Here is a 26,938-nt window from a genome sequence, read left to right as displayed (position 1 = left end):
TCACGGCGTGCCAAGGCGTTGGCGGCAGTGGAGAGGCGTGAGTCCAAAGGCTCGGCGCGTTTACTGCACCCTGGCACCGCAAACTGTGGCCAGTGCCCGGTCACCCTCTCACGACCGTGCAGTCTATGCAGTGCGCAGTGGATGAAGCGCGCGGTGCGGTTGCCGCTGCACACTGCACGTAGAGTGTGGGGCTCGCATCCCGCACGATAATCTTAACAGTGGCGGTGATGTGTTCTCTGGAGCCCGGGAACGATGCCTTTTCTCACCCCCCCCCTCTCTCTCTCTTCTCGGTCGCTGCGTCTCCCCCATCATCATCATCACAACCATCCTCCTCCCCAACCTCCACCACCCCTCCTCCTCCTCCTTCCCCTCCTCCTCCTCCGCGGTGTCTTCTTCGCAACGATTTCTCCCAACTTCGCTTATTATTCCATGCGCAAAGAGGGCTGCGCGGTGGTCAAGCCTCGACGTGTCTGCATCATCACACACTCCCGTGTAGCAGCAGCAAGCAGCAGCAGTAAGTAGCAAGCAGCAACAACAGCAGCAGCAGTAAGTAGCAGCAACAACAGCAGCAGCAGGCAGCAGTAAGTAGCAGCAACAACAGCAGCAGCAGGCAGCAGTAAGTAGCAAGCAAGCAACAACATCAGCAGCAGTAAGTAGCAGCAACAGCAGCAGCAGCAGGCAGCAGTAAGTAGCAAGCAAGCAACAACAGCAGCAGCAGTAAGTAGCAAGCAACAGCAGCAGCAGCAGAAGTCGGCGATTCCCCCGATGTTATCGGCCTGGAAGTGAATGCGCAGCCGATGAGTTGCGCTGCAATCACGACTCGCGATGCTCGTTGTTCGTCGTAGTTGCCTGTGCCGTTGAGAGTTCTTCCGGCGACAGCGTGACGGCTCTTCAACTCCACCCGGGCTGTCTCTCTGTCTCTCTCTCTGTCTGTCTCTCTCTGTCGTCTCTTGTGTGGGTCGCTCTTCACTGGGTGGGATGCGATGTAGCGCTGTAGTAGCGGGCTGTGCCGCCGTCAGCTCTCTGTGAACGGTGGCTCCCCGTGCAAGCAGAGGAAGACGACGAAGACTAGGCGGTCCGCGGCTCATCAAACAAACTAAAGCACCCCGGTTGGAGTTTGCGTGAAGGTAGTCGACATCCAAGAGCGACAATCTCACGCGCAGCGCTTGAACTCACGCCGCACACGTGGGTACACACGTGCCGCTACGCAGACACGTCGACACACAAGTTCACTCACGCACACACACACATCTCTCAACTTACATCACACACGCACAGATAGACATAGACACACACACACAGATACGCACACACAGCAGCACAAGTTCACTCACACACACAGCTCTCAACTCGCATCACACACACGCACAGATAGCCAAAGACATATGCACAGACACACCGGCATAAGTTAACTCACACACACAGCTCTCAACTTAGATCACACGCACAGATAGATAGACAAAGACGTACACACAGACACACACCGACATGCAAGTTCACTCACGCACACACACATCTCTCAACTTGCATCACACGCACAGATAGACATAGACACACACACACACAGATACGCAGACACACAACAGCACAAGTTCACACACACACACACGGCTGTTAACTAGCGTCCCACAGAAACACACAGACGAAACGTCACGTACACAGCTTCTCAATTCAAACCACGCATATGCACACACGACCTCGCGTCCACAACGTATACGCTCACGCACAAAGACAAATTCAAATACAACGCAAACCACAAACACACATTGTCGCAGACGCATCCCTTGCGAACATTGGCCCAGCTCGCAACCTCACACGGGCAGAGACACGTGGCACACAACCGATCGCACAGAAAGCTGAGTGCTCGCTACATCTTGACCCACGCATCAACTTAAACTGACTGCACTCACATTTTTCCACTCGCCTACCCATCCACTCGCCCACCCATCCACTCACCTACCCATCCACTCACCCACTTACTCACCAATACCTACCCATCCACTCACCCACTTACTCACAAATACCTACCCATCCACTCACCCACTTACTCACCAATACGTACCCATCCACTCACCTACCCATCCACTCACCCACTTACCAATACCTACCCATCCACTCACCTACCCATCCACTCACCCACTTACTCACCAATACCTACCCATCCACTCACCCACTTACTCACCAATACCTACCCATCCACTCACCTGCTTATCAATTCGCAACACCTCCCTTCTCGTCCGCTCAGTAACCCACCCAACCCATTCACCTACCAAACCATCCACTCACCCGCGCACCTACCCATCCGCTTATCCACCCACTCACCGACTTTGCCCATCCATTCACCCCACTCGCCTACCACTCACCCCACCAACCAACAAACACCGCCTCACCCATTCGCCCTCCGGCTTCGTCCACACTTCCATAATCATCGTCGCGAGGCTACCCCCATGAATGCAAGCAATAGTCGGGCAGCGAACGCACTCCGCTCGACATCCACCGTTGCTGGCGCGGCTCGCGATCGTGCCCGCCGCTGGACCTTCGGCCGCGCCGAGGACATTTCCGCACGGATCATTTCGACGACAGATCCACCCCGAGGAGAGCGACAGCGAATATGCACGGCGCCCTGTGCCTGCTACTTTGGGGACATCTGTTCGCCACAGGTGAGTTCGTATGGCCACCCGCGCGTTTATTCCCTTGCGCGTGCGGTGTTGCGCGCGCGCGTGCGTGCGTGCGTGCGCGTGTGTGGGATTGTGTCGGGAAGGAGCGGTGGGGCTTGTGGTTTGGCTCACTGCGCCATGAAGCCCCGGGAAGAGACCCCCCCCCATCCCCTCCTCCTCTCCCCTCGCCCCAAGTTCGACATCGGTGACGAGAATCCGAACCGGTCATTGGTCTTCCCTTAGGTTGACTCGGCCTTAAACGGGTCCCCGGTGTAAAACATCAGCGCCGGGGAGACAAAGGCGGATGGGCGTGACGCGCCGTGCCGGTCTTCGTAGGTGCTAACAGCCCTTGCCCGCAGCAGTCTGTTTAAAAGCTACACGGGGGATCTTTGTCTTTTGTTTTTTGGGCTGCGATTGTCCGTCTCGGCTAATTGTGGGTAACGTGACAAGAGTACGCGTGGCTCTCCCAGGTGCCATCGGGTCTGCAGCACCGCGCGTTGTTCTGCACGATGCCCGACGTTTCGCTGCACGTGCCGAACACCGCAGAGTTATACACCACAGGCGCGATGTCACAGGCGTTCGTGTCGTGCGCATACTGTATGTGAACACAACGGTGTGGCAATGCTAAATGTTCAATCCGTAGCATTTCCATAACAGCACATTTCCACCGACGTTTTGCGAAAAGTTGTGGCATCTTATCATCAATCGCATTGCCCTGCGCATTGGGTCGCAGATCAAGCGCCTGTGGATTACGTGTAATGAAATCATCCAGCAGTGGAGTGATGCTGGCTGATGATTGTGATTATTCCTAGTCGCGAAGCGCTATCGTCTAAATAAACTAACCACGGGTATGTATGAGCAAACTTCAATACTGCCGTCATGCATATAACATTCCCTTCTATCTAACCCCAACAACAACAACCACCTATATTATAGACCCTTCTGTATCTGCGCGGGATATAAACTGGGGCGTGCGGGGTTGATTTGCTGCTCACGCCAACAACAACAACAACAACGTGATTACTCAAGTTTTACGAGACACACTGATTGCTTACTCTTAGCTTCACACGAAAAGGCCAATAACTGTGATAAGGATGTGTATCGTTTACAAATAAAAAAAAATCCCTTTCGAGCACCCCCAAATAGTGCCCTCGGGTGTCTATCAGTCAGCGCTCGATAAGGGTCATCAAACGTTGCTTTACACTTGGAATTTGCGCGGCAGTGGCTGCAGTTGTGTGGATCGCACTGTCAACCTGGTGGCCTCACGTAGGTCCTTGTCCGTGGCACCGTGACACGTGATGAACCCGGCTTGGGCCAACATTCGTCTTGAACAGCCTGCACGCACCTGCAGCGGTGGTGAAGTATGGTTGGTCGTGCGGTACAACTCCCACAACCAACACGGCGTGGCGAGAGCATAGTTCAACAGCGGATTGACGGCAGGCCGTTGTTTATTATTTCGTTTTCAGTCGACGGGCTTTGCAACAGTTTCAAACTGCTGCGTGATTGAATGTTGGGGTTATGGTCTAGGTGAGCCAGGCGGCCGTGGCTATACACGCCTTGTATTGCAGCACTTGAGGCAGCCAGGGTTGGTGGATTATCGCCGGATGTAAAACTCAATTCTCGTGGGCATCGTGGCAAAGCCATTCCCCTGCCTTCCTAAAAGAAGCCAACACAGCAACAATGTTGAACTCCTCCTGTCCCGTCTGCGTGGTATTGAGTGTCACATACGCGTACGCCCGGATGTGCCGGGGTCTCCTACCACATATAAGCACTCGTACATTTTCTTGGTTCTTTCGGTAAAGTCACGTAAAATGGAAATAATAAAATAATAAAAATCAAACGTAATAAAATCATTCTCACAGCGTCATTCAGACGCTGTCTTTCCGACAGACCTGTTCTTCGCCTGAGGACGGCTGCTTGCGTTGTGGCCGAAACGTCGTGAGAATTATTTGATTATGTTTTATTTTTATTATTTTATTATTTCCCTTCTACGTGACTTTACCGAAAGAAACAAAAAAATGAATCCCTACAGTCACGAAAGCTTTAAATCGAAATTCACTCATACATTTTTCTGAAAACATCTTAAATGTATAGAGGACAGCAGAGCTTGGGAAATGGTTGACGCCACCTCACTGCCTGGCTGTCTTCCTGCTTGTGGTTCCTCAAGCCTCCAAGTCGTTCTATTTTCGAGAGTGAGTGAATACTGTGAGCCTTACAAGCTGAAATCATTATTGGGATAACGTTCATGGGGGAAAAAACCCCCGCCTAACCTGAATGATATTTAAAAGATTTTTTGAAACAATCACACGCCGAGATTTCGAACAAACAAACAAACAAAAATCATCCCCGTAGAGTCTATGATCTCGATACGATACGTGTTGCCAAACAGTGGCCAATTTGGAACATTTGAGGAATAAAATGCATATGATTACATATTCACGTGATTAAGTGTGCGCGCGCGTGTGTCAATGTTATTTATTCAGGGATTAATTTCAGCCAGAGCTGTCTGGATATTATGCAGTGGTTTGGTTGTTGTTGTTCTTTGACAAAGCACAAGCTGCTGCCCAATTATAAGTATTCAATAATGGATGATTATATATATGGGGCACCATGAGTATATGAGTGGCCACTTTAAAAGCAGCAACAACAACAACAACGACGACGACGACACATCAGTGTTTGGATAGAACGCCTGCTCACTGTGAGAATGCATGCGTTAATCAGCATCGATTGTCGTCGATGAGTTCAAGGCAGACCACGCATCTGGCATGGTAATGAAACTAAATACGAACTTCTGGCCGCGTGGGTGATTGCTTCCTATGGGTGTTCTTTTGGGTTGTGGAGAGAATGCGGAACAGATGCCGTGATTGTCGTGATGCCCACGTGCACTGTGATTGCATAATGCGTGGCCCTGCGTGCGAAATTTATGTTTGTGCTCCGTGCGTTGCCTGTGTCAAATGCGCAAACGCTGCCTAAAGCTTCTTCGGGGACACGCTCTCGTGTTCCAAACGTTGCATTGCCAGCCCGCAGGTCGCTTGCAACGGATTGCCCTTGATAGAAGGAGCGGTGGCGCAGCAGAGAGCGCACTGAGGCTCTACTACACCCAACGAGATGAGTTGTTGAATCTCACGTCAGGTTGATGCGTGACAAATTCACGAAATAATTTCCCCACCTCATTCTTCGCGAATTGGAACTGTCCGGCGTAGTGCAGCATGGTCAAACAACAACGATAACCATAATGTAGGGGGTTTTTTGTGGTTAGATCACGCGAAATAAAAGTGTGTCGTTCAGCCCGCCATCACCCGACACAGCCAATTCGTAAGGTTTTCCACGTAAACAAAACATGCCAATTAACAACGATCATCAACACCGGAGTGTGGCCTTCATTTAAATTTTTAATGTTAAAATCAGAATCTCTATTTAGATTGCAGTTAATCCGATGGGCTATAAAGCTCATTTTCACAGATGTTGTTTTGCAAAGAGACTGTCCATTGTGATCATTATTATTATACAAAAAAAAGATTTGACCGCCTATTGCATACATCCTCTGGGTCTCTGTGAATGTCGGTGGGAATGGCAGGGGAGGGTCTCACTGGCCAAACTGCAGCTGGGATACACCCCACTCGCTTAACGTATGATCATCGCTTTACAGAACGACCGAGTGTCGTTTTTCTATTCAACGGACGCGGAGTCTGCGAGGCAACGTGACGAGGACTGCTTTGTGGATGTATTTCTTAACTTTAACATCGTTTGTGAGCCATTCAGAAGCGCCGGCAACGTGAGCTTGTTTTATATAGTCCATGAATGCTGAGCGCGTGCACACGTGAACTCTGAAAACACGTTGTCTATAAACTATAAATTGCCGCTGTTAAAATGCTCTTCCATAATGCCGCGTGGCTGAAGGGACCTTTTTAGTCTGCGGGAAAAGAGGCAAATATACGGGAGGGAGGCATTATCGATTTTGTTACCCACATTCTCCACATTGGACGCTTAGAGATTATCTTTGTGTGCAACCTCAGAAGATGAGTTCAACAACGTTTTAACGGTGGAACGATCTGCCGACAGAGGGGTTGAGGGGGTGAGGGGGTAAGGGATGCCGCCCAGAAATGTCTCGCTACCGTCACTGCTGGAGGGAGCTCGAGAGAGCACTTGTGAAGAGGGTGTTTGGCCTCCTCTTCCACCCCACCACACACGCCACGCTGATCGAGCAAATGTGGTGTTACGCGTTATCCAAAACTTTGTCTTTTCATTAAAATCGTGAACTCGCCACCACCACCACTTTTTTTGCAACGTCTGATAAAAATTTTTACAGCATCAGTGTGGCAGTGACCCCTTGTGAATGGGATGAGGGCCCCTTTTTAAGTGGCCCCCCCCCCTCCCCACCCACCCCTCCCCACCCACCCCTCTCGTCATAGACCGGCGCCTCTGGCCCATGGGCGCTCGGCGCAGTTGCACCACCTGCACACTCGATATAATCCCCACCGATTCCTAAAACTGCTCGCTTGTGTGCATAGAATTGACACGAACGCACAACAGCGTTGCACCCGTGCATTGCAATGCAGCTCCGCACAGCACAGGGGTAAGTGATTGATGGCTTCTTTCTCTCCTCTCCCTCCCACCCAATAAACTTGATAAACATATTTGCTCCTTGGCACGTAATTGCTTCCAATTGCTCCAGCCGCACTGCTCTTAATGAGGCATTGAAGTTGTTTGCTCGTCGCAGCAGGGGGGCTTGTATTACTAAGGATGAGGTTTCAACCCCCCTCGATTCAGGTGATGCGCCCAATGGGGATGTTAGGTGGATTAAGATAGACGGTAGCGGCTTGGGGAGGCCTCCATCCAGCAGTTGACAGATCAAGGCTGCTGCTGATGATGATGATGCAGCCATAATTGGATGTAGTCATCAATGGATCCCGTACTGAGCGATGCGATACAATGGGAACGAGGGGTAAGGAGGGAGGACAGGAAACCGGATGCATGTACGTAGCCAAACGTGCTAATCGGCTGGCTACGTACATGCATCGGCAGATGCATGGGTGATCGAGATGAATAGGGGTTGACACTGAACGATGCGGTAGTAGTGGCTAACGTAAGAGACCGCGGTCAAAATGTGTTCAACCCCATCGTCACCTCCGATAAGCACGGTTTGGTTACGTATGGTGTTAAAGAAGGTCAACATACATCCATCTACGTCACTCATGAGACAATAGGAGGTGGCTGGCTGGTAGCGTACTGGATGGGAACATTGTAATTTGAACGTTGCTCTGAGGTTCCCTCCCAGGTTAACCCAGAATCACGTGTGCCTGTTTGTGAGCCACAGCCGAGGCAGGGTTTGGCGTCACCGCCATCTCGTGTGCCAGACGGGCCTGAACAAAACAACAGGGACACACTTGTCAACCTGCCTAAATAGGTGCCCGCTAAGAGATCTTACCCTCGCTGTCAGGGCAGCCTACATGGCATGCGTCTTTTGTGGGTCATTGTTTGACATGTTCAAGTCAGGATTGTGTGCAGTGAATCCTGCAATTGCTTTTCATTAGCCCACCACTACTGTAAGACACTTGTCAGCAGATAATGAGTGCTTTCTCTGCAGCGCTTGCATTCCTGCGATTGCTGTGAACCAAAAACATGGCTGGTGCAAGTTTAAGGAATCACACAGCGTGAGGAGACCGTGTTTGTGGCTGAGGGCTCAGACAAGCTGAGCTGGCCTCGCCAAGATTCTGGGTTCAATTTTCAGCGGACACGAATGGTTACCCGGGTTCTCAAGCTTAGCTCATGGATTGGTCTCAGCCTGGTCACCAGTGACTGCACGAAAAAAGCCATCCCATTAAATTGTGGGGGAGTTTTCCCCCCCACTTGATTTGGCTACATTCAATAACACGTCATGAACTGTCTTTGCGAGGCATCTTCAAGATATCACAGCGGCCGATTAAAGTAAATTTAGAATTAAAGTAATTCTGCGGGAGCTCCATTGTTTCCAATTTAAATTTCTTCCAACTTGTGATACAGCGCCGATGGGACAAATTGGAATCGAGCAAAAATGAAAGGAACCCAGATTATGTGTGAAATTCGTTGTTGCAGCAGATTGCTATTAATGTGTGAGCTCGGCTCATTGGTAGCGTTGCTGTTTCTCAAGTTGGAGTCTATATTGTACTACTAAGAAGAATATTACTGGTAGGAACCACCTGGTTCCACCAGCCCACAGGGGATTGTGTCCGTCCGTCCGTCGTGCATACAAAAATGGGAGGGGTGGGGCTGGGTGGAGAGGGGAGGGTGGGGAGGAGCTGGGTGGGGAGGGGCTGGGTGGGGAGGGTGGGGCTGGGTGGGGGGTGGGAGGGTTGGGGCTGGGTGGGGATGGGCTGGTCACCCCGTGGTGCCCTTAAACGTTTAACCTACTCACGCCGGCTTGTGCCCGCCCTCACAGTCGGCCATATTTGCGGAATACACCACGCTGCCGTTGACCCGGGCCATTGACCGAGCAACCCAACGTTCCTACCAGCTTCCTGGCTGGCTGCTGAGCACACCCCAACAATACATTTATTTAAGGGGCGTCACATTGGTGTGATATCATCTTCCTCGTCTGATATGCAGCAGGTCGATAGTTCGATCCCGACCCTAAAGCCTGTATATTTGGAGTTTGCATGTTCTCCCCGTGGTCGTGTGGATTCTTTTTTTCTCCGGGTCCTCCGGTTTCCCCTCTACATTTAGAAGCATGCGTTTAAGACTATTTAGATGAATTTGCTGCTATAAATGTCCAAATGATAAGCCACTTTGTTGAGCTATCATTTGTGGCCAGGTAGCTTTTGAAAAATGAGTTAATACCCTTTGTCTTGTCTGGTAGGATGGCGATGGTTGAATTTTATTCGTGTGTGTTTGTGTGATTTGTTTACCTTTCTTGTACTTTGCACTACTCTCATGTTTTTGTACTGTTTGTTGCTGTAACGTTCTTACCCGCTCCGAAAATACATTTGTGAAAAGGATATTTTATAGATCATCGGATTCCTCCAGTATGAATAAATATTCCGATCTTCCGATGTGAACTCCGCTGTGAGTGGCTCCACTTCGAGCCGTTGCCACCAAAAAAAACTAGCGGGGTAACTGACTAAACTGGATTTCCGTGTCACAAAATAAACGTTGAGTTGAATTGAAGTGGCGGAATAATTTCGGTAGACGCTTCCCAGCAACACACACATTCCTCCTGCGGAGGGAGCTGGTAGGAACGTTGGGTTGCTCGGGCAATGGCCAGGGTCAACGGCGGCGTGGTGTATTCCGCAAATATGGCCGACTGTGAGGGCGGGCACAAGCCGGCGTGAGTAGGTAAAACGTTGAGTTTTATAAGGGTACCACGGGGTGACCAGCTCCTCCCCACCCAGCCCCCATCCAGCCCGACCCTCCCCAACCAGCCCCTCCCCACCCTCCCCTCCCCACCCAGCCCCTCCCTCCCCACCCAGCCCCTCCCTGCACGATGGACGGACGGACACAATAATCCCCTGTGGGCTGGTGTAACCAGGAGGTTCCTACCAGTATAACGATGGTAGATAACGACATCAAAGAGGCGAGAGTAACCAATACAGATGGCTGACCACGGTGCATTTAAACATTTCTCAAACTTCTTCAATTTGTGCTCCTATTTTAACGTCAGCCATTGGTTTTTTGCGCCAGAATATTATTTCAACGCTAGGGAATATTAAACAAAACGAAAAACCTCACAATACATATTGTGTAAACACAAAAACACTTTTTAGTACCCCTCGTACAAGACCGCGAGAGGAGTGTGAACATGGCAACTGTTTAGGGCAACGGGTTCTCTACTAGTTTACACATACACATAAATAATAAATAAATACACCCTTATTCTAACACCTAAGGATTTCTCGCATTAGCTCAAAGCGTGAAAAGGAGCGCTCATTCACAACAATGCTGGGCAGAATGGCCTTCACTCGATGCAGCTCTGGAGATCCCTTCCGGAGGGCGTTTGTTCGGCCTCCTCTTCCACGAAGATCAGGCAGCACCCCCCACACTTTACCCCACCACACACGACCTGCCGATCGCCCCCAAAATGCGGTGGTTACCCGTTCACTCTGCCGGGTGAAGTGGGGGGAGAGTTATTTAAGAAACTCGACCCATTTGTTGTACCCGCCACGCCGGGAGATCGAACAGGCGGACCCTCTGTATTGCTCAGTGCAAGTGTGCAAACTATCAACACGACCACAGCAGCGTGTATCTCTGTCCCCTAACATCATTGCCGAACGCCGGTCCATCGCGTACACGCACACGCACACAGAAATAGACCAAAACCAAAAAAACACCCCACACATTGATTGCGCGTCTTTTGTTATTGCCGTATTGGGTGCGCACCAATGTTTCAACTTTAATTACGTCCGTAATGATGCGGGCTCCAAACGACTTGGCTTTTATAAAATGCGGCGGAAAAAAAAAGTGAGCCACGGTGGGAATAAAAAAACCCAGCACCGCCTCCCCCAAGCCCCCCCCCCAAGGCCACCAGCCCCCCCCCCCAAGCCACCAGCCCCCCCCCCCCAGGACATCAGCCACCCCCCCAGTCCACCCCCCCCCCCAACCCCCCAGCAGGAATGAACCTCTCAGCAGTTACATCCAACGAAAGCGCGTGCTCTTGCCAGCTCTGTCAGCAGTGGCAGCGGACAGTGAATAATAATAATCATCATCATCATTATTGTTGTTGTAATGGCAGCGATGCGACTCAATGGGAATATTTACTGCCTAATGATCACACGGCCTCCGGTGGGGATGTCACAGAGAGGTCCACGCTGGCTTTGTTCGTGCGGCGATAACCATTTGTGCCGCGAAGGGCGAATCCTTTCAGAGTGATTGACAATGTGTACGTTTGATGGACGTGCGTTGGTTTTCAACGAACGTAATTCGTATTCAAAGTAAGAAACAAAAAATACAATTAGACCGCAGAAAGCTCCGGGTTTAAGGGGTTGGTTGAATTGAATGACGCGGATCCCTGTGCATAAATTACGCGTTGTTTTTTTTTAATCTTTCTCTCTAGAAACTTGCTCTATTGGAGTCGAAAGCGACGGTAGGTGTTGGATCATACTCTTTCTTAGCCTATCATCACTCACTTTTCTCAGCCTTGCCTTTTGGACTGGAAACAAAACAGCGCATCGGCCATGTTTGTGTGTGTGTGGGGAACGGTGGCGCAGCGGTTAGCGCCCTGCACGGCGACCCCGGCGACCCGAGTTCGATACCCGCTCACGGCCGTCACCAGTGACGATTATCTGAACCAGTCATGGGCCTCCCCTAGGTCGACTCAGCCTCGCAATGTGTAATTGGTGTGCGGTGTCAAAGATCATCACGAGGGAGACAAAGGCGGCCGGGCGTAGTGCTGGCCGCACACCCCCGCGTGTGTGTCGTGTCGGCCTTCATAGATGCTCACTAACAGCACTTACCTGTTTAGGCTCCACGGCAGGGAGGGGGAGCAGTTGGGTATTATTTTGTCAACCTTGATTGTGATGCAATCACTGTGAAGTAGTTCTGGAAGTGTTCCTCCCCAGTTTCCCAGCGTGAACAAAAATTAAAAAATCTCCCACGCACCTTCGCCCAGCCTGCCGACTCCATATTCCACAATTAGCAGTAGGGGCATGTGGGCGGTTTGCTAAAGCTTTAGACTTAATTAAGATGGCATAGCGTGCTGCTGCAGAGTCCTCGCCCATGTAATTAATATGTAATGAAATATCGGGAAAAAAAATATATAAAATATTTATATGCGGCCCAGCATGGACTGTTGTGGATCAGGGTACTTTTTCACTCAGGCAAATATTTCATGCAGTGATGGTTCAATACCAGTTTATAATCGGTGTAGGCAGTGTGCCATAGAGTGGGATAAGTATTTATTTAACAATAAAAAGCCTCGTCGAATCACAATGCAGTATTCTTTTTCAGGATGGTCCTGCATTAAGAATGTTTGGTATGTGGGAGTAAACTGGAATACAAGGAGAAAACCTTTGCCTATGAGGAGTATACAGTCACAGATATATTCGAGAATCAATTAGCTGGATGGCCTTCTGGCCACCTTGCAGCGAAAACCTACAATATTACTAAAAAATGTTTTATTTTACTCGATAAGGCCGACTGAGCTCTTTTTCAGAAGTGACATGTCCACAAACGATAGCACAACGAAGTGGTATATCACGTGGTAATTAATCGCAGCCGAATTATCTAAACGCACATTAATTCTAAATGTGGAGGGGAAAACTGAAGGACCCGGAGACCCCGGTAGAAAAATCCACGCGACCACGATGAGAACACATAAACTCCAAATATACAGGTGTCAGGGTCGGGATCGAACCCACGGACTCCTGCATTGCAGACGAGGCAGTGAAAATCTGGCCACCGTGGCACCCCTCTGTATCTGGTTTTTCCAAGGATTTTTTTAGCCCACCCACGTGCTAACCTGGCCTCAACCTTGGTTATCTTCAAACATTTGACAATATAAGGGAGTGGTGGGTGGGGGGGGGTATTGAGGGGTAAATTCGTCATAGGCAAATGTCAGGACCGAGTGACATCATTCCACGTGACATTGAAGCAGCATGCGGGATGGCGACGGCTTCTGGGTGGTCTCCCTTCATCCAGGAGTGGATTGATCATAGCTTATGATGCAACGGTGATGGTCATGGTATTCATTTGAAAAGTATGCCTTCTGATGCAATAGCCCGAATCTCAATGTTCTAAGTGACTGTCAAAATACATTGCCGGCTACACGGGTCTCATGCGCGGAAAGAAATTAGAATAAATTAAAATTAACTGCATATTGGTTTAATAACATGAGGAGCGCCTCACTGAGTAAAGTACTATCTATGTGTGTCAACCTAGACGCTAATAGGACTGGTCCAGCAGTAAAGCCGTAAGTCGAAATGGCAAATGCACTCCCTCCACGCCTGTGGGACCATGATGCAATGGGGTAATGAAAACAATTATTACTTAATTTAGTTTTATTAAACAGTCTGCATTGTACCGGCTGTGAAAAAAGTCTATTTGTTTCTTGAAAATTCGAATGCCCCACCCCCTGCCGCCACCCCCTCCCCAAAAAAAAAAAATTCTAACTTTCATGCATATTCCCTAGGCTGAGTGCCCCAAGTACGTTTGAAGCTTCGTCTCAAAGAAGAGTGAACTGAAGCTCGGACGCTCACAATAGACCCTTTATCTCTGCCTCGTATTGTTGTTGTTTAATTACTTTAATTCCTTTTCATCATTCAAAGAGCTCAGAGTCCATTCCAACTCAATTTGGCATGTAGCAACACTAGTCTATAGCTTTACGGCTCTGAGCCAGTGGTGGAAATTCCACGTTCCTATCTAGATTTAAAAGTGCATAGCTCCCAGTGGCTTCCGAGTATCGGAACGAAAATCGTTCCAGACGGCCGCAGCAGCGCATCTTAAAGCGCGCGATGCGGTAACCGTCTTTATTCGATGGCAAAACTAAATCCGCCGCTGCGAGGATTGATGCTTTACGGTCCTTGACGAGATCAGGAGCATAACAAAATCACTGCGAACTCTGGTCCTCTGGAATCGAGGCACTACCGCCAACATGACCACGGCATCTTTGCCTCTCACCCCTCCTCTTGTCTCCCACCGCCGTGCCCTGCCCTGTACAGGACACTCGCTGCAGATCCAGTGCTACCAGTGCGAGGAGCTGAGGCTCAACGACGACTGCTCAGCGCCGGAGAATGTGGCAAACTGCACCGTGAACGTGCAGGACGCGTGTCAGAAGGAGGTGCTGGTGAGAGAGCAGGGTGAGGCGGGCAGTCGAGGATGCACGCGCACACCAACATTCTCGCCTCACTAGGGACCTGCACCGGTGGTGGAAACGCCACTGGACTACACTGTGGCCTTGTGGATCCGGCTCTGCGGAAGGCGAAGGGTTGGTGGACCACACAACGTTGCAAAACTCATCTTTTTGGTTCTTTCGGTAAAGTCACGTAGAAGGAAAATAATAAAATAATAAAAATTAAACATAATAAGGTGGAGAATAGGTCTGTCGAGAAGGCAGACTCTGTCTTCTCGACAGACCTGTTCTCCACCTGAAGACGGCTGCTTGCGTTGTGGCCGAAACGTCGTGAGAATTATTTTATGTTATATGTTTATTATTTTATTATTTTCCTTCTACGTGACTTTACCGAAAGAACCAAGAAGATGAATCCCTGCAGTCACGAAAGCTTTAAATCGAAAGTTGCAAAACTCCTTTCCCGTGGGCGTCGATGAGGCGTCAAGCCTGGCTTTTATGCACTTTTAAAATGATCTCGATTAAAAACTCATTTCTTGAGAAGTGCTTTTTGTGTTTTAGTTCTTTGTCCTTCCCCTGCACCACCGATTAGCGCGGCTGGCTACGTACGGCGCGAAAGAAGTTGAACGTACGTACGTTGCCGGGAAGGAGGCAGTCAAGCAAAAATGTGGACTTTGACCTCTTCCCTCTGTATGGGATAGAGTGTTTCCCCCTCACACGTGTTGGTTTTCTCCGGGTGCTTCGGTTTTTCTCCCACGTGTATTCACTCATGAATTGGCCGATAACACCTTAACACGCATTCTTCCTTCCAGTTCGGCATAACCAGTGGAAAAACCACCCCGAAACCGTGATGGCCCCGCGTTGGTAGTGGCTCTTGGTTTGCTAGTGGAAATGGGGTATCAATGTCACCATGGTGCACTTGCGCCAGGCTAGGTGCACTTTTAGACCACGTGAAGTGTCTAAAGTGTGCTGGCAGGCGGTCACGGAACAGACTCGGGTGTTACGGGTTAACCGACTGAGATGACTGGCAGATGCACCGATTGCACTCTCCCCACAATGTTACCTTGCTTTGGTTTTAACCAACTGGTTGCCCTGTTCGTGCATGTGAACATCCCTCAGCCGAATTCCGCTATTGCTGGAGGGCAGCTGCTACCAACTGCCAACCGTGTGTTTCATGATTCCCCTGATGAAAGACGTTACTGGGAAGTTTTTTTTTTTTGACAGGTTCGGCTCAGTCTTCCTGGACCAGATCTCTATTCTCGAGCCCGCGCTGTGTCAGTTTACCCCCCTCTCTATCAGACCAAACATAATCTGCCTGGACGTGCGATCGCACGACATGCGGGCTAGACAATTCAGCCTGGCGGTGAAGTAACCACAGCGTCTTGTGCCAGGCACTGTGCACTTTGTCGCAATGTCAAGTGTTGAAGGCAGGGAGATAACGGGAGGGACCCACGTGCTATGGGTTGACCGGAAGTTAGTTGAACACATTGTAGGCTTTCGCGACCAATATTATCCATGATAGAGGCGTTTGGGTTTGATCGCGTAAATATATATGTGTCGTAATAGGTTTTTATCCTTTCAACTGGTATAAAAACTGACACCTTTATACAAGGCATCATGTTTGCAATAACCACAACACAAGCAGTCAAAATGCAAACAAAAAGAAACAACTCTGATAATGATAATGATATGCACTGTCCTTGAAGTTGATTGGTCCACACCCGAGACAGCTTTTCTTAGAGCCTAGTCTCCATTGGTGTTGGACCAGATGATGCCAAAAGGCTTGTGTTGTGGTTATTGCAAACATGATGCCTTGTATAAAGGTGTCAGTTTTTATACCAGTTGAAAGGGTAAAAACCTATTACTATATTTTGCCACTGGTAAAGGAGGTCTCATAGTATATATGTGTCGTTAAAGCCGCCACCACCCGACACAGCCAACTAGTAAGGGTTGTCATGTAAACAGAACGTGGCCATTCGTTACTAGTACATCACACCGCTGTGTTGGAGAGGTAATTCACAACATTTACAATTTGAGTACGACGTTTCGCCGGTAATTACAATGATGAATGCATGTATATGCATTGGCTCACAAGTAACGACATCACATGTTTCCATCTATTTAAGAACGAAACAGGAGGATTTCTCCACAAATCTGGCTGTCGCCTGATGATGCTAATCGGTCAGGGCGGACCTGTGCCGGTCGGATATGATGTCATCTTGGGCCGCGGCTTTCCGTGAGGTATTTAAGGGAATCATCACAATCTGTGGCCGTGCTTTCACGTAAGACTCGATTCTATTCTCACGTAACTTTTCACCATCTCGTTGGAAATGTCTTTTTTTTTTTTCTGTTTCGTTCATACGACCACGTTCATACCATGAGCCAAATTGCATCATTAGTTGCGTATCTAAATGTCTCTGTCTAGGCAGTATCGTCATCCTCATAACCGACGGTTCATATATATGACAGATGCTGTCCACCTTTCGTGATCTTCAGTAACTCCCCGTGTGTATAATTTACACACGCTGCAAGCACAATAGCGAATTTCTCATACGCACATTTCGATGCATTTACCGCGAGGGTAAGAGTTGATTTCAATCGAGTAATCAATTTAACGTTACGTGCACGCTCCCTCTGATGCACGTAGCCTGCCACCAAGCATCTGTGTCGGTGACAATTTGGAATCAACAGCCACATTCGAACGATAGCAGGCTACGACAACGGCCTGCTAGCCTGCTCTTCCCTCGCAGCAGATGACCCGTTCTGAATATTTTGCAACATCACGGCCACCAATGTTCACATCTCTATTCGAAAGGTGGGCTTGAAAGATCGGGGGGCCCTTATGAATCGAAGGATCCAGCCGTCAATTAGACCCCTCACCCCCACCAAAGACACGAGTGCTGTAGCAAGCAGATTGCGAGGGCTGTGGTTTGTTTAACGGAATTAATTTTTGAAGGGCAGCTTTTAAGTCTTGGTGCAGCGCACCGACGGAACGCAAGCCAGCGGTGGCCCCGTGCCGTGCTGCCCTGGTGCGCGCACCATCAGCGGCGTGTTTGGAGGTGGGGGGGGGGGTGGGAGATTGGTCCAATCATTTGACGGCGGCGTCTCCCGACTTGGATGCCAGCTCCCGTCCAGGGCGATCGCCCACAAGGCCAACCGGCTCCCTTCCAGCCAATGCCAAAGAGATGAACGCGGAGGTTTCATTTTGGTTTTTATTGGAAGCACTCCTTTACGTGTACCCTTGCTCCAGGGCAGGGCACACAGTTCATACACGCCAGCGTATAGGGAATGGAAAGAGTAACTTTTGGACTGTGACGAGTGCTTCGTGCGATAATTTACTTTTTTGTTTTCATGTGCTGGCTATCCATAATGCAGGTTTTTTTTTATTGGGGTAGATCGCGTAAATATATACATGTGTCGTTAAACCCGCCACCACCCGACACACACCAGTGTGTGGAAGATGTTGTGGCTTTGCTTTCCAACGCACCAATGTGCTGTACTAGTAACGAATTAGCACGTTCTGTTTACGTGACCAACCTTACTGATTGTCTGTGTCGGGTGGTGGCGGGTTTAACGACACATTTATATATTTACTCGATCTGACCCCCCCCAAAAAAACCTGTATCATGGATGACATTGGTCTCGAAAGCCGTGCTTGCTATATTTCAACAAGAGCCAGGTACAGAGCACACACCGCGACGCAGGGAGAGGGGTAGATAAATAGTTCGCGAACTCTGTGCTCCTGGGTTGAGAGGGAGGGCTTCGTCTCCCTGCCACACCCGAGTGTGGACCGCGAGCAGGAGGAAGAACTTAAGTAACATAGAGGAAGCGGGAACTTTTATGAGAACCGGTACAAATTTGCTGCGAGGTAGCCAGGAGATGGCAGTCACGATGTGTCGAGATGTTAACTACCTCGCCTAGAATTTTTCGATTTAAAGCTTTCGTGACTGCAGGGATTCATCTTCTCGGTTCTTTCGGAAAAGTCACGTAGGATGGAAATAATAAAATTATAAAAAATTAATATAATAAAATAAAAATTCTCACGACGTTTCGGCCACAACACAAGCAGCCGTCCTCAGGTGAAGAAACAGAGCTGTCGGAAAAACAGCGTCATTCAGACGCTGTCTTTCCGACAGACCTGTTCTTCACCTGAGGACGGCTGCTTGCGTTGTGGCCGAAACGTCGTGAGAATTATTTAATTATGTTTTATTTTTATTATTTTATTATTTCCATTCTACGTGACTTTACCGAAAGAATCAAGAAGATACCTCGCCTAGTATACAGGAGGTCGTTGGTTCAATCCGGTACTGACGCCTGTATATTTGGAGTTTGCGTGTTCTCCCCGTGATCGCGTGGTTTTGTCTCCGCTTGCCCCTGCTTTTCCCACCACATTTAGAATCAACAACACGCGTTTACAGTATTTGCCTGCCAGAAATGTCCACGCAATAATAAGCCATTTCGTTGAGCCATCATTTGTGGCCAGGTCGCTTCTGAAAATGAGCTACACAGCTCAGTGGGCCTTATCTGGTAAAATGAAAAAATCTGTTTAGTTTAAGTAAAATGCTAAAAAAAGTTTCGTTTGGATGATTCAATCTGTCTATGTGGAGCTCAAAGTGTTACCCTCTCGTGTGTTTAAATTTTCCCTGGGAACTTTGATTCTCGCTGTCCAACATGTCAAACACTCGTTCATGTACTTAGCCAAACATACCCCCTCCTGAAAGAGAGTATTGAGGTTCAGTCACGCTTTCATGTGTAAATAAATGGCATTGTCATAATTATTATTTTAAAACATTAATTTGCTCACCATCTGTAGGATCATCCTGGAAAGAGTATTGAGTCTCAGAGGCCTTCCTGGGTAAATAAAGCACGTTATTATCATTCCAATAAGAAATAAACAATGTAACCACATGCTTGGTGTTTTATTAAAGTTTTTTTTATCTTGGTAGATGCAGGAGTGTGCTTGCATTGTGAAGCTGTCACGAGGCAGGAACTGAATGGCGGGCACAATGCACGGGCTGGAGTGAACAACTGACGCTCACTCGGGAAAGATAGCTCGGGAAATATATAAAACCGGAATCGCTTTCGGCACAAGGAGCCAGTGTTTTTCCCCACATTTTGTCGGACAAACATTTTCCTAAATATTCTTGGGGACTAATGGAATTGTTATTCCGCAGGATTGCGATAGACGGTGGTGGTGGTGGTGGTGACAGCACAGTGGAATGGGATTGAACATGGCTGGTGACAATGATGTCAATGAAATATCAAAAGCTGGCCGGGGTGAAGTGACTTCATCTGGTTTTGACACGAACGCAGAGCGCCAAGTGTGCCACCGTGATTCACTATTATGTTAATGGGTCGTCCGTCTCCCCGGGGATTTGACCTGTGCGTGGGCGTTCGTGTTGACAGACAAAGCTGTGGGGAGTGCTACGGTGGCGTATTTGCAGTGGCCCTTGCGGCTTCACCTGTGTCATCTGCGGACGTATTCGCACATCCCTGATTGGATTGTTCTCAAACTCGCCTACCCATCGTCACCCGACCCTCTCTTTATTTTTGACTCTCTGTTGGTGACCCCGTGTGTTGCACAGACATGCGGGGGGAGCGGTGGCGCAGTGGTTAGCGCGCTGCGCTACGAAGCCGGCGACCCACGTTCGATTCACGCTCGGCGGCGGCCAACACCAGAACTGGTCCTGGGACTCCCCTAGCTCGACTCAGCCTCAATGAGTATCTGGTGGAACAGTGTAAACATCGACACTAGGGAGACAAAGGCAGCGAGGCGTGTGGTGTTGGCCATATACCCCCTCGTGTGTGCTGTGCAAGTTTTCATCGGTGCTTGCTTACAGCACTTGCCCCAACAATCTGTTAAGGCTATGCGGGAGTCTATGTCTTGCAGACATCTTGCAGACATAAGACTCCTTATCTAATCTTAAAATCAGACAAGCAAAGTAGGTACCCAACTGAAAATGGGCCCATAACACCTCCGTAGGCAACATGAATATCTGCTTGTTGTGTGATGGGCCGAGAGCAGTGGGTGAATGAATCGTTGCGTGACCAGTGGTGTCAGCATTCCGCACTATAACCAACGCGGTGGCTGGTGAGTGAAATATTTTGTTGGGTGGTGCAAGGGCGTGGGAGGTGCGGGGTAGTGAGAGGGGAGCCGAGGTGGGTCGGAGGGATGGAGGAGGTCATTTGAATCTGGTTGTCCCGATTCACGTGAATTGGAATGGCGGCTTGTTGTTGGCCTAGGTGGTGGCATTGGAGGTGCCCCTTCGCAACACACTTCGTGGGCTTGGATTTGAATTGGCCATTGCTGAAATATCCATCTCGTGGCGGGCAGTGAGATCCAGCGAGCCCACGATTGGAATAAATGACGTTGGATTTGATTCGAGACGAAAAGGATGGACTTTTTTACAGTCGTGTCTCGTTTCACAAACGCGAAAACATTGTTCGGTAAGCGAAAACCCATTAAACGATTGATCGTCGTTTTGCCATTGACTCACTCCACCCCCCCATGTTTAAAGCTGAGCTACGTTTCAGCCCCCCAACATGTTCAACTTTTGAACAACTTTTTTTTTACGTGATAAATTATAACATTAAAATAAAGTAATAAAACATCTAATGTAACACTGCACATGAAGATCCACAGTGCAAATTCCCCCGTAAAGGCTTAACAGACTGTTGGGGCAAGTGCTGTTAGCGAGCACCTATGAAGGCTGGCACGGCACACGAGGGAGTGGGTGGCCAGCACCACGCCCGGCCGCCTTTGTCTCCCCAGTGGAGATGTTAACGCACCGCACCAGGTACTCATTTGAAACCGAGTCGACCTAGAAGAGGCCTAGGAACGAGTCAGATAAAATCGTCACCGGTGTTGGCCGTGAGCGGGAATCAAACTCGGGTGACCGGGTTTGTAGCGCAGTGCGCTAACCGAAGCACTACCGCTTCCTAAACGAAATCCCCACGACAGCCACTCCACTCTTTATCATCCGCCCCATCCATCCCTTCTGTTTCAATTACAGTGAAAAAAAGACAGGTAATTCTTCCTGCACCAGCGAAGCAAAGGTGTCGCATTCCCTGACATTATTAACAAACATTAGGCTCCCTGTTATATGCGGGCTTCATGCACATGTAAGCGTGAAAAATTACAATACCCGCTTAAGCAAGTCTTACACGTACTATTTTTTTTTAAAGCAATCCAACGCGGCACAGCTGGACGCACGAGTCCCCAAACGCCGATGTTTTGTTTACACTCGGCTGGAGTGAGGTCTCTTCCGTCAGATGCATGAGAATACCAAACCCTCATTCGCAAGACTGCCACTGGTGCAGTGGTTGCTTACTTGCGTGGACGCCTCGTTGATGCTGCATTGCAGGTTGGCAAAGAGTCTCTGTCTGTTCGCGATTAAACTTCCATGGCAGCAGCAACGTCTCGCATGCCACAGAGACACGTAGCAATTTCTTTTTTGTGGGGGGGGGGGTTCTTCTTCCTCTCAGTGACAAGAAAACATTTACAAACCTACGGGAGAAAATCTCCATTGAAATCACGTCTCTATGTACAAATGTAAAAAAACAAAACTTTTTCGTTTTGGAAGGTTTCCAAGAGATGATCCTCGTGTATCCTGGCTCCCATTATGCTGACTGCCACTGCTGAAGAACTTAACAATGCTACTTTAGTTTATTAAACTCTCGAAAACATAGGCGGGCGTTTGCAGTTCGCCAGGACCCGTATCTTTCCAAGACGCTCTAATAAACTACTTCTGTCAGAGCCGACCGACTCGCGCCCCGCGCCTTGGTGGTGGGGTGGGGGCACCCTTCGACATCACTGCAGTACTTCTCATTTTGTTTCGAAGGCGTCGGGCCCCCCCCCCCCACGCGATGTGATTTGTCCCGGGCCCTGCAACCCACCCACAATCCCGTTCTCTCCCTGCGGACGGCCCTTACGACCGCACTGCCTCGGTGCTGCGTATATCTCCTTGAGTTTGCACCACGTGGTGTCGTCGTTGCTGCTGCTGCTGTCTGGCACAATGCCCGACGTTTCGCTCCGCGTGCCCGGGAGCCTCTTCTTAACGGTTCAGTTGCTGAAAAAGCTCCGGGCATGTGGAGCTGATCTAAGGAGCTGTTCGCGGTTACTTCCATGGCGCGCACGATAGACGCTCCGAATTGTTTGTTGCAGAACACTATGCAACACGATTTTTTGTTCCTGGGTAGTGAGTGTCATTTTTCTAATTGTGTATGCCTCAAAAGTATAGAAAATGGCTATTATTCCCCACAAACTTTGCTTTTGTGACCAGGACTGTATGGGAAGGAATGACACAAATGCGCACGTTTTCTCATTGAAAATATGTAAATTTCTAAATATCACTGTCCTGGTCACAAAAGCAAAGTTTGTGGGTAATAACAACCATTTTCTCTACTTTTGAGGCATACGCAATTAGGAAATAGCACTTACTACCCAGGCACAAAAAATAAATATGTTTTTGTTACACAGTGAATTCATTAGCAGCGGAGCAAATGCCACGATCCCGCGTCTGAGGCGTGGCGACATGAACCCTGCAAACCGTCTCACAGTGCGCGTTAACCTTTCACATTTCCAACGCGGTTTCAAATCCACCGCGCAGTATGTGTATCAGCAGCGCCGGTTCATTAATCGTCGACGTCAAAATGTTTCCTGTAAATCATCGCGTGCCTTTGTTGTTGCGTTAAGCATTTACCAACAGCGTCGCTTTAATGATCAGGATGGCTAAATATATTTAGGATGCCGAGGCTGCCCTCGCCATGCTGCGCGTGGCCGTTTCTTGACCCTCCTAATTCGCTGAACACGAGAAAAATCGGGAGGCAAAAAAAAAAGACCATTAGCATACATTAGATCGGGCCCTCTTGAGACCCGCAGAAGGGGCTCGTGCCACACGCACGCACGTGCCGCACGCACGCGCACGCGCGCACGCGCAGATGTAGTGAACGAGATAACGTCTCCGGTTTTTTTTATTCTGTTAAACAAAAACTCAAGAGTAATGACTTGTGTGCATTAAGCATTGATTAGCAGCGTGAGCGAAAGCAATCAAACGGCCGAACGGCTTGCATTGAACGGCACAAGCGCGACCGAACATTGGGCGGATATAAATGTCTATAACGGAACGTCTTCATTCAAAGGCTCACTCTTTGGTTGTCTGTTCCATTATATCATGGCCGAGAGCTGGTGACAGTTGATTATATAATAGCCGAGGGCTGGCGACAGTTTCGGGCCACATCTGTGAAACATTATTCTGAGATATGATCTCGGGGCCATTTGATTGCTGAGCAAAGTGAGTTTAGACATTCGTCACGCGCCCGTCGTGCAATCCAATGCGAACATTGTTGGGATGCCTGTCATATGCAGAGCGGCTGGGAGAGTGCCACCCTCGGCAACTGTGGATTCCGAGGTCCCTTGATGAAGAGTTTCTCAGAATATGGCTCTGCGGTTATCCGCTCCCGAGAGCTGTTCTCGAACGCCCAAGGGAGTTGGCTCGCTCGGCCAGAGATCCAAATGCATGGCGACACGGCGCGTTTTGGCGGATGAGCTCTGTTAATTGCGTCAACAACAACATGAAACAAAACGTCGCTAGATGCGATTGCATTCAATGTCACGATAGAAGCACATTTTACAACACTGTTCCTCGTTCTGAATTGGATATATATTTTTGAATGTCCCGTTCCCTATACAACGTTAAGATGCAATTAGATAATCTTAACGTCATCCGCAGGTTCCTCCCTCCTCCTTCCCCTCCATGTATGACTATTTACTCCAGCAAAGTGCAACATTATGCTGTGAAGTCGTCATACCTAAATGAGATAATACCTGAAAAAAAACCTGTGTCTTGACTTAAAGCTTTCGTGAATGCAGGAATTCATATTCTTGGCTCTTTCGGTAGAGTCATGTAGATAGGTTCAAAGAAAATAACAAAAAATAACAAAACACGTAGGCTTTCGCGACCAATATTATTCATAATACACGTTTTTGGGTTAAATCGCGTTATTTATAAATGTGTCGTAACCCTCCACCACCCGACACGGCCAATCCGCAAAAAAGTGTCACGTTGACAAAAAACAAATAGTTCACTACTTTAGCCCACCGGTGTGTTGAAAAGTGAAACCACAACATTTACAATTTTTGAGTACGACGTTTCGCTGGTAATTGCATCCAGCATCATCGGGCAAATCGCCAGAATGGTGAGGCTCTGCTCTTCAACACACCGGTGGGCTAAAGTAGTGAACTATTTGTCTTTTGTCAACGTGACACTTTTTTTGCTGAATGGCCGTGTCGGGTGGTGGAGGGTTACGACACATTTATAAATAACGCGATCTAACCCAAAAACGTTTATTATGAAAAAATAACAAAACACTGCGACGTTTCGATCGCAACACAAGCGGTCGTCTTCTTTGAACCTATCTACGTGACTTCACCGAGAGACCCAATAATATAAACCCTATTTACCTAGCTAGGAAACAAGCATAAATATCTCCCGGATAGCCTTTTAACACTGTGGGGACAAGTACTATGAAGGTCGGCAGGTGACACGAGAGGGTGGAATGGCAATCACCACACCCGGCCGCCTTTGTCTCCCCAGTGCTGAGTCGACGTAGGTGGGAGGCCCAGGACCGGTTCAGATATTCTCCACTGTTGGCCATGAAGCGAGATTCTAAACTCAAGTTCGTGATTTCGTAGCGCAATGAGCTCACCACTGCACCACCGCTCCCCACTTATGTACACAAAGACAAAGATGCCCCACGTTAGAATGTAACAGACCGTGTGGACAAGTGATGTTCGCGAATGCCGACGAGGGCCGGCATGGGCGCACGAGGGGGTGGGTGACCGACACCACGCCCGGCCGCCTTTGTCTTCCGCAAGCGCTGACAATTACAATTTTCCACCTCACTTAAGTCCGAGCTGACCGATGGGGAGGGCCAGAATCGGTTTCAGATAATCCGCTGTGGGCCACGATCGAGGGATCGAACTCAAGTCAACTGCGTGCTCACCACCTACACTGCCGCTCCCCCCCCCCCCACCCCACACTATGGGGCCGTCCATAAATGACGTCACGTGATTTTGGACGATTTTTGACCCCCCCCCCCCTTCGTCACACGGCGTCACAAAAAGTCAGACCCCCCTCAAATATGACGTCACAAAGCTCTGCCCCCCCCCCCAAAAAAAAAAAACATGCTTCAAATCGCTTTAAACTATTGTCATTGTAGTGCGTATTTAATGTGGCAATGCACTCTGATGTTGTAGGAGAAAACATTTATTAAAACGTCTATTTAATTAAGTAGAACGTGTTGTCTATATTTATTTAAAGTTGCGCATTTTGATGTGACGTCTCATTTCGCAACCCCCCCTTCTCGTCACACATCGTTGCAAATGTCTGACCCCCCCTCCCTCCATAAATGACGTCACGCACTTGCGTGACGTCATTTATGGACTGCCCCTATGTACCACACGCGCACACATCGCAATACAGGGCAGAGCACGCCACGTTGTTGTTGGTGGGGGGCGGGGGGCCAGTCGTGGTGAGCAGTCAAGTACAACATTTTGCCATGAAGTCGTCACACACTCTGCGCTGACATTCCGAACGTGCGTTGCGTTGCAGGCACTTTCTACCGCAAGTCGTGCGCATCATCGGCCGCGTGTCTCATCGCCTCGGCCGGCTACCAATCGTTCTGCTTGCCGGGCCGAGTGCGCTCCGTGTGCATCAGCTGCTGCAACACGCCACTCTGCAACGGTCCCAGATCGTTGAAGCGTCGAGTCGTCTTCGGTTCTGCGGGCGCGACGAGTCAAGCGCGCCCGGCACTGGCACTACTGGCCGGCGCCTGCCTGTTCCTAAGCGCGCTCCGCTCTGCGCTCCTCTGGACCGACGTTCCGTCCCGGCCTGCCTACGCGTCGCGAACGCCGTAGCGGACGGGCGACGCGCTTGACGGTGAAGATTTGAAGGCGTTGTCTGGCGAACGCCGCACAATGCTGGGGGGGAGGGGAGGGGGAGAGTTAAACCGTGGTTGTCCAAAAAGTTGAGAGAGGGGGGCGGTGGAGTGGAAGGTTCTGCTATTCGTGATGTGGAAATTACGCAACTGCTTAACGTCCGCGAATGAGGAGGCACGTGCCAGCACCAGGAGGAGCCTGGGTTATCGTTGACTTGTAATGGCTTATCTATCCACGTGACTGGATGGCTTAGCTGTAAGGATTGCCCCTTAGAGGTATGTCCGCCGAATGAGATGGCACCTCCCTTTAATCCAGCAACATGGGACGCCTGCAAACGCATCCTGCCAAGATTGTGTGTTCCGTGTAGATGGTTCTATCCGGGAACGTGATGCGGATGACACTCACTTGGTGAACAATGTAGCAGAGATTTTCTCCAGGCACTCAAGTTTCCTCTTACAAGAACAACAACAACAAAAATGCTCCAAAAAGGATTTGTCCAAAAATCCCAAATCAGAACCTTGAAGATTCCACAAAGGCTTTTCCTGGTGATGTTTTAACACGAAATAAACAAAAATTAAAGACTTA

At 49.3% G+C, this 26,938-nt stretch overlaps 1 protein-coding gene across 1 annotated transcript; it reads left to right on the top strand.

Moving 5' to 3' along the window:
• Positions 1–417: 417 nt before the first annotated feature.
• Positions 418–26,938, top strand: LOC144724652 (ly6/PLAUR domain-containing protein 1-like). Its single transcript, XM_078603950.1, has 3 exons — positions 418–2,660; positions 14,288–14,425; positions 26,028–26,938. Exons 1-3 carry the CDS (start codon positions 2,612–2,614, stop codon positions 26,330–26,332), a joined length of 492 nt encoding a protein of 163 aa, XP_078460076.1. The 5' UTR covers positions 418–2,611; the 3' UTR covers positions 26,333–26,938.

The sequence above is a fragment of the Lampetra planeri genome, chromosome 21, assembly GCF_965212315.1.
Source record: "Lampetra planeri chromosome 21, kcLamPlan1.2.h2, whole genome shotgun sequence".
In the NCBI taxonomy this organism is placed as follows: Eukaryota; Metazoa; Chordata; class Hyperoartia; order Petromyzontiformes; family Petromyzontidae; genus Lampetra; species Lampetra planeri.
The sequence above is the reverse complement of the archived record's forward strand: the minus strand, read 5'-3'. Positions and strand labels throughout refer to the sequence as shown.

What these genes read in the sequence shown, in the direction of transcription:
- LOC144724652 (XM_078603950.1), top strand. Translation starts at nt 2,612, where the DNA reads ATGCACGGCGCCCTGTGCCTGCTACTTTGGGGACATCTGTTCGCCACA. An exon ending in GGGACATCTGTTCGCCACAG is followed by an intron (nt 2,661 to 14,287) that starts GTGAGTTCGTAT and finishes TGCCCTGTACAG; the next exon opens with GACACTCGCTGCAGATCCAG. An exon ending in GGTGCTGGTGAGAGAGCAGG is followed by an intron (nt 14,426 to 26,027) that starts GTGAGGCGGGCA and finishes GTTGCGTTGCAG; the next exon opens with GCACTTTCTACCGCAAGTCG.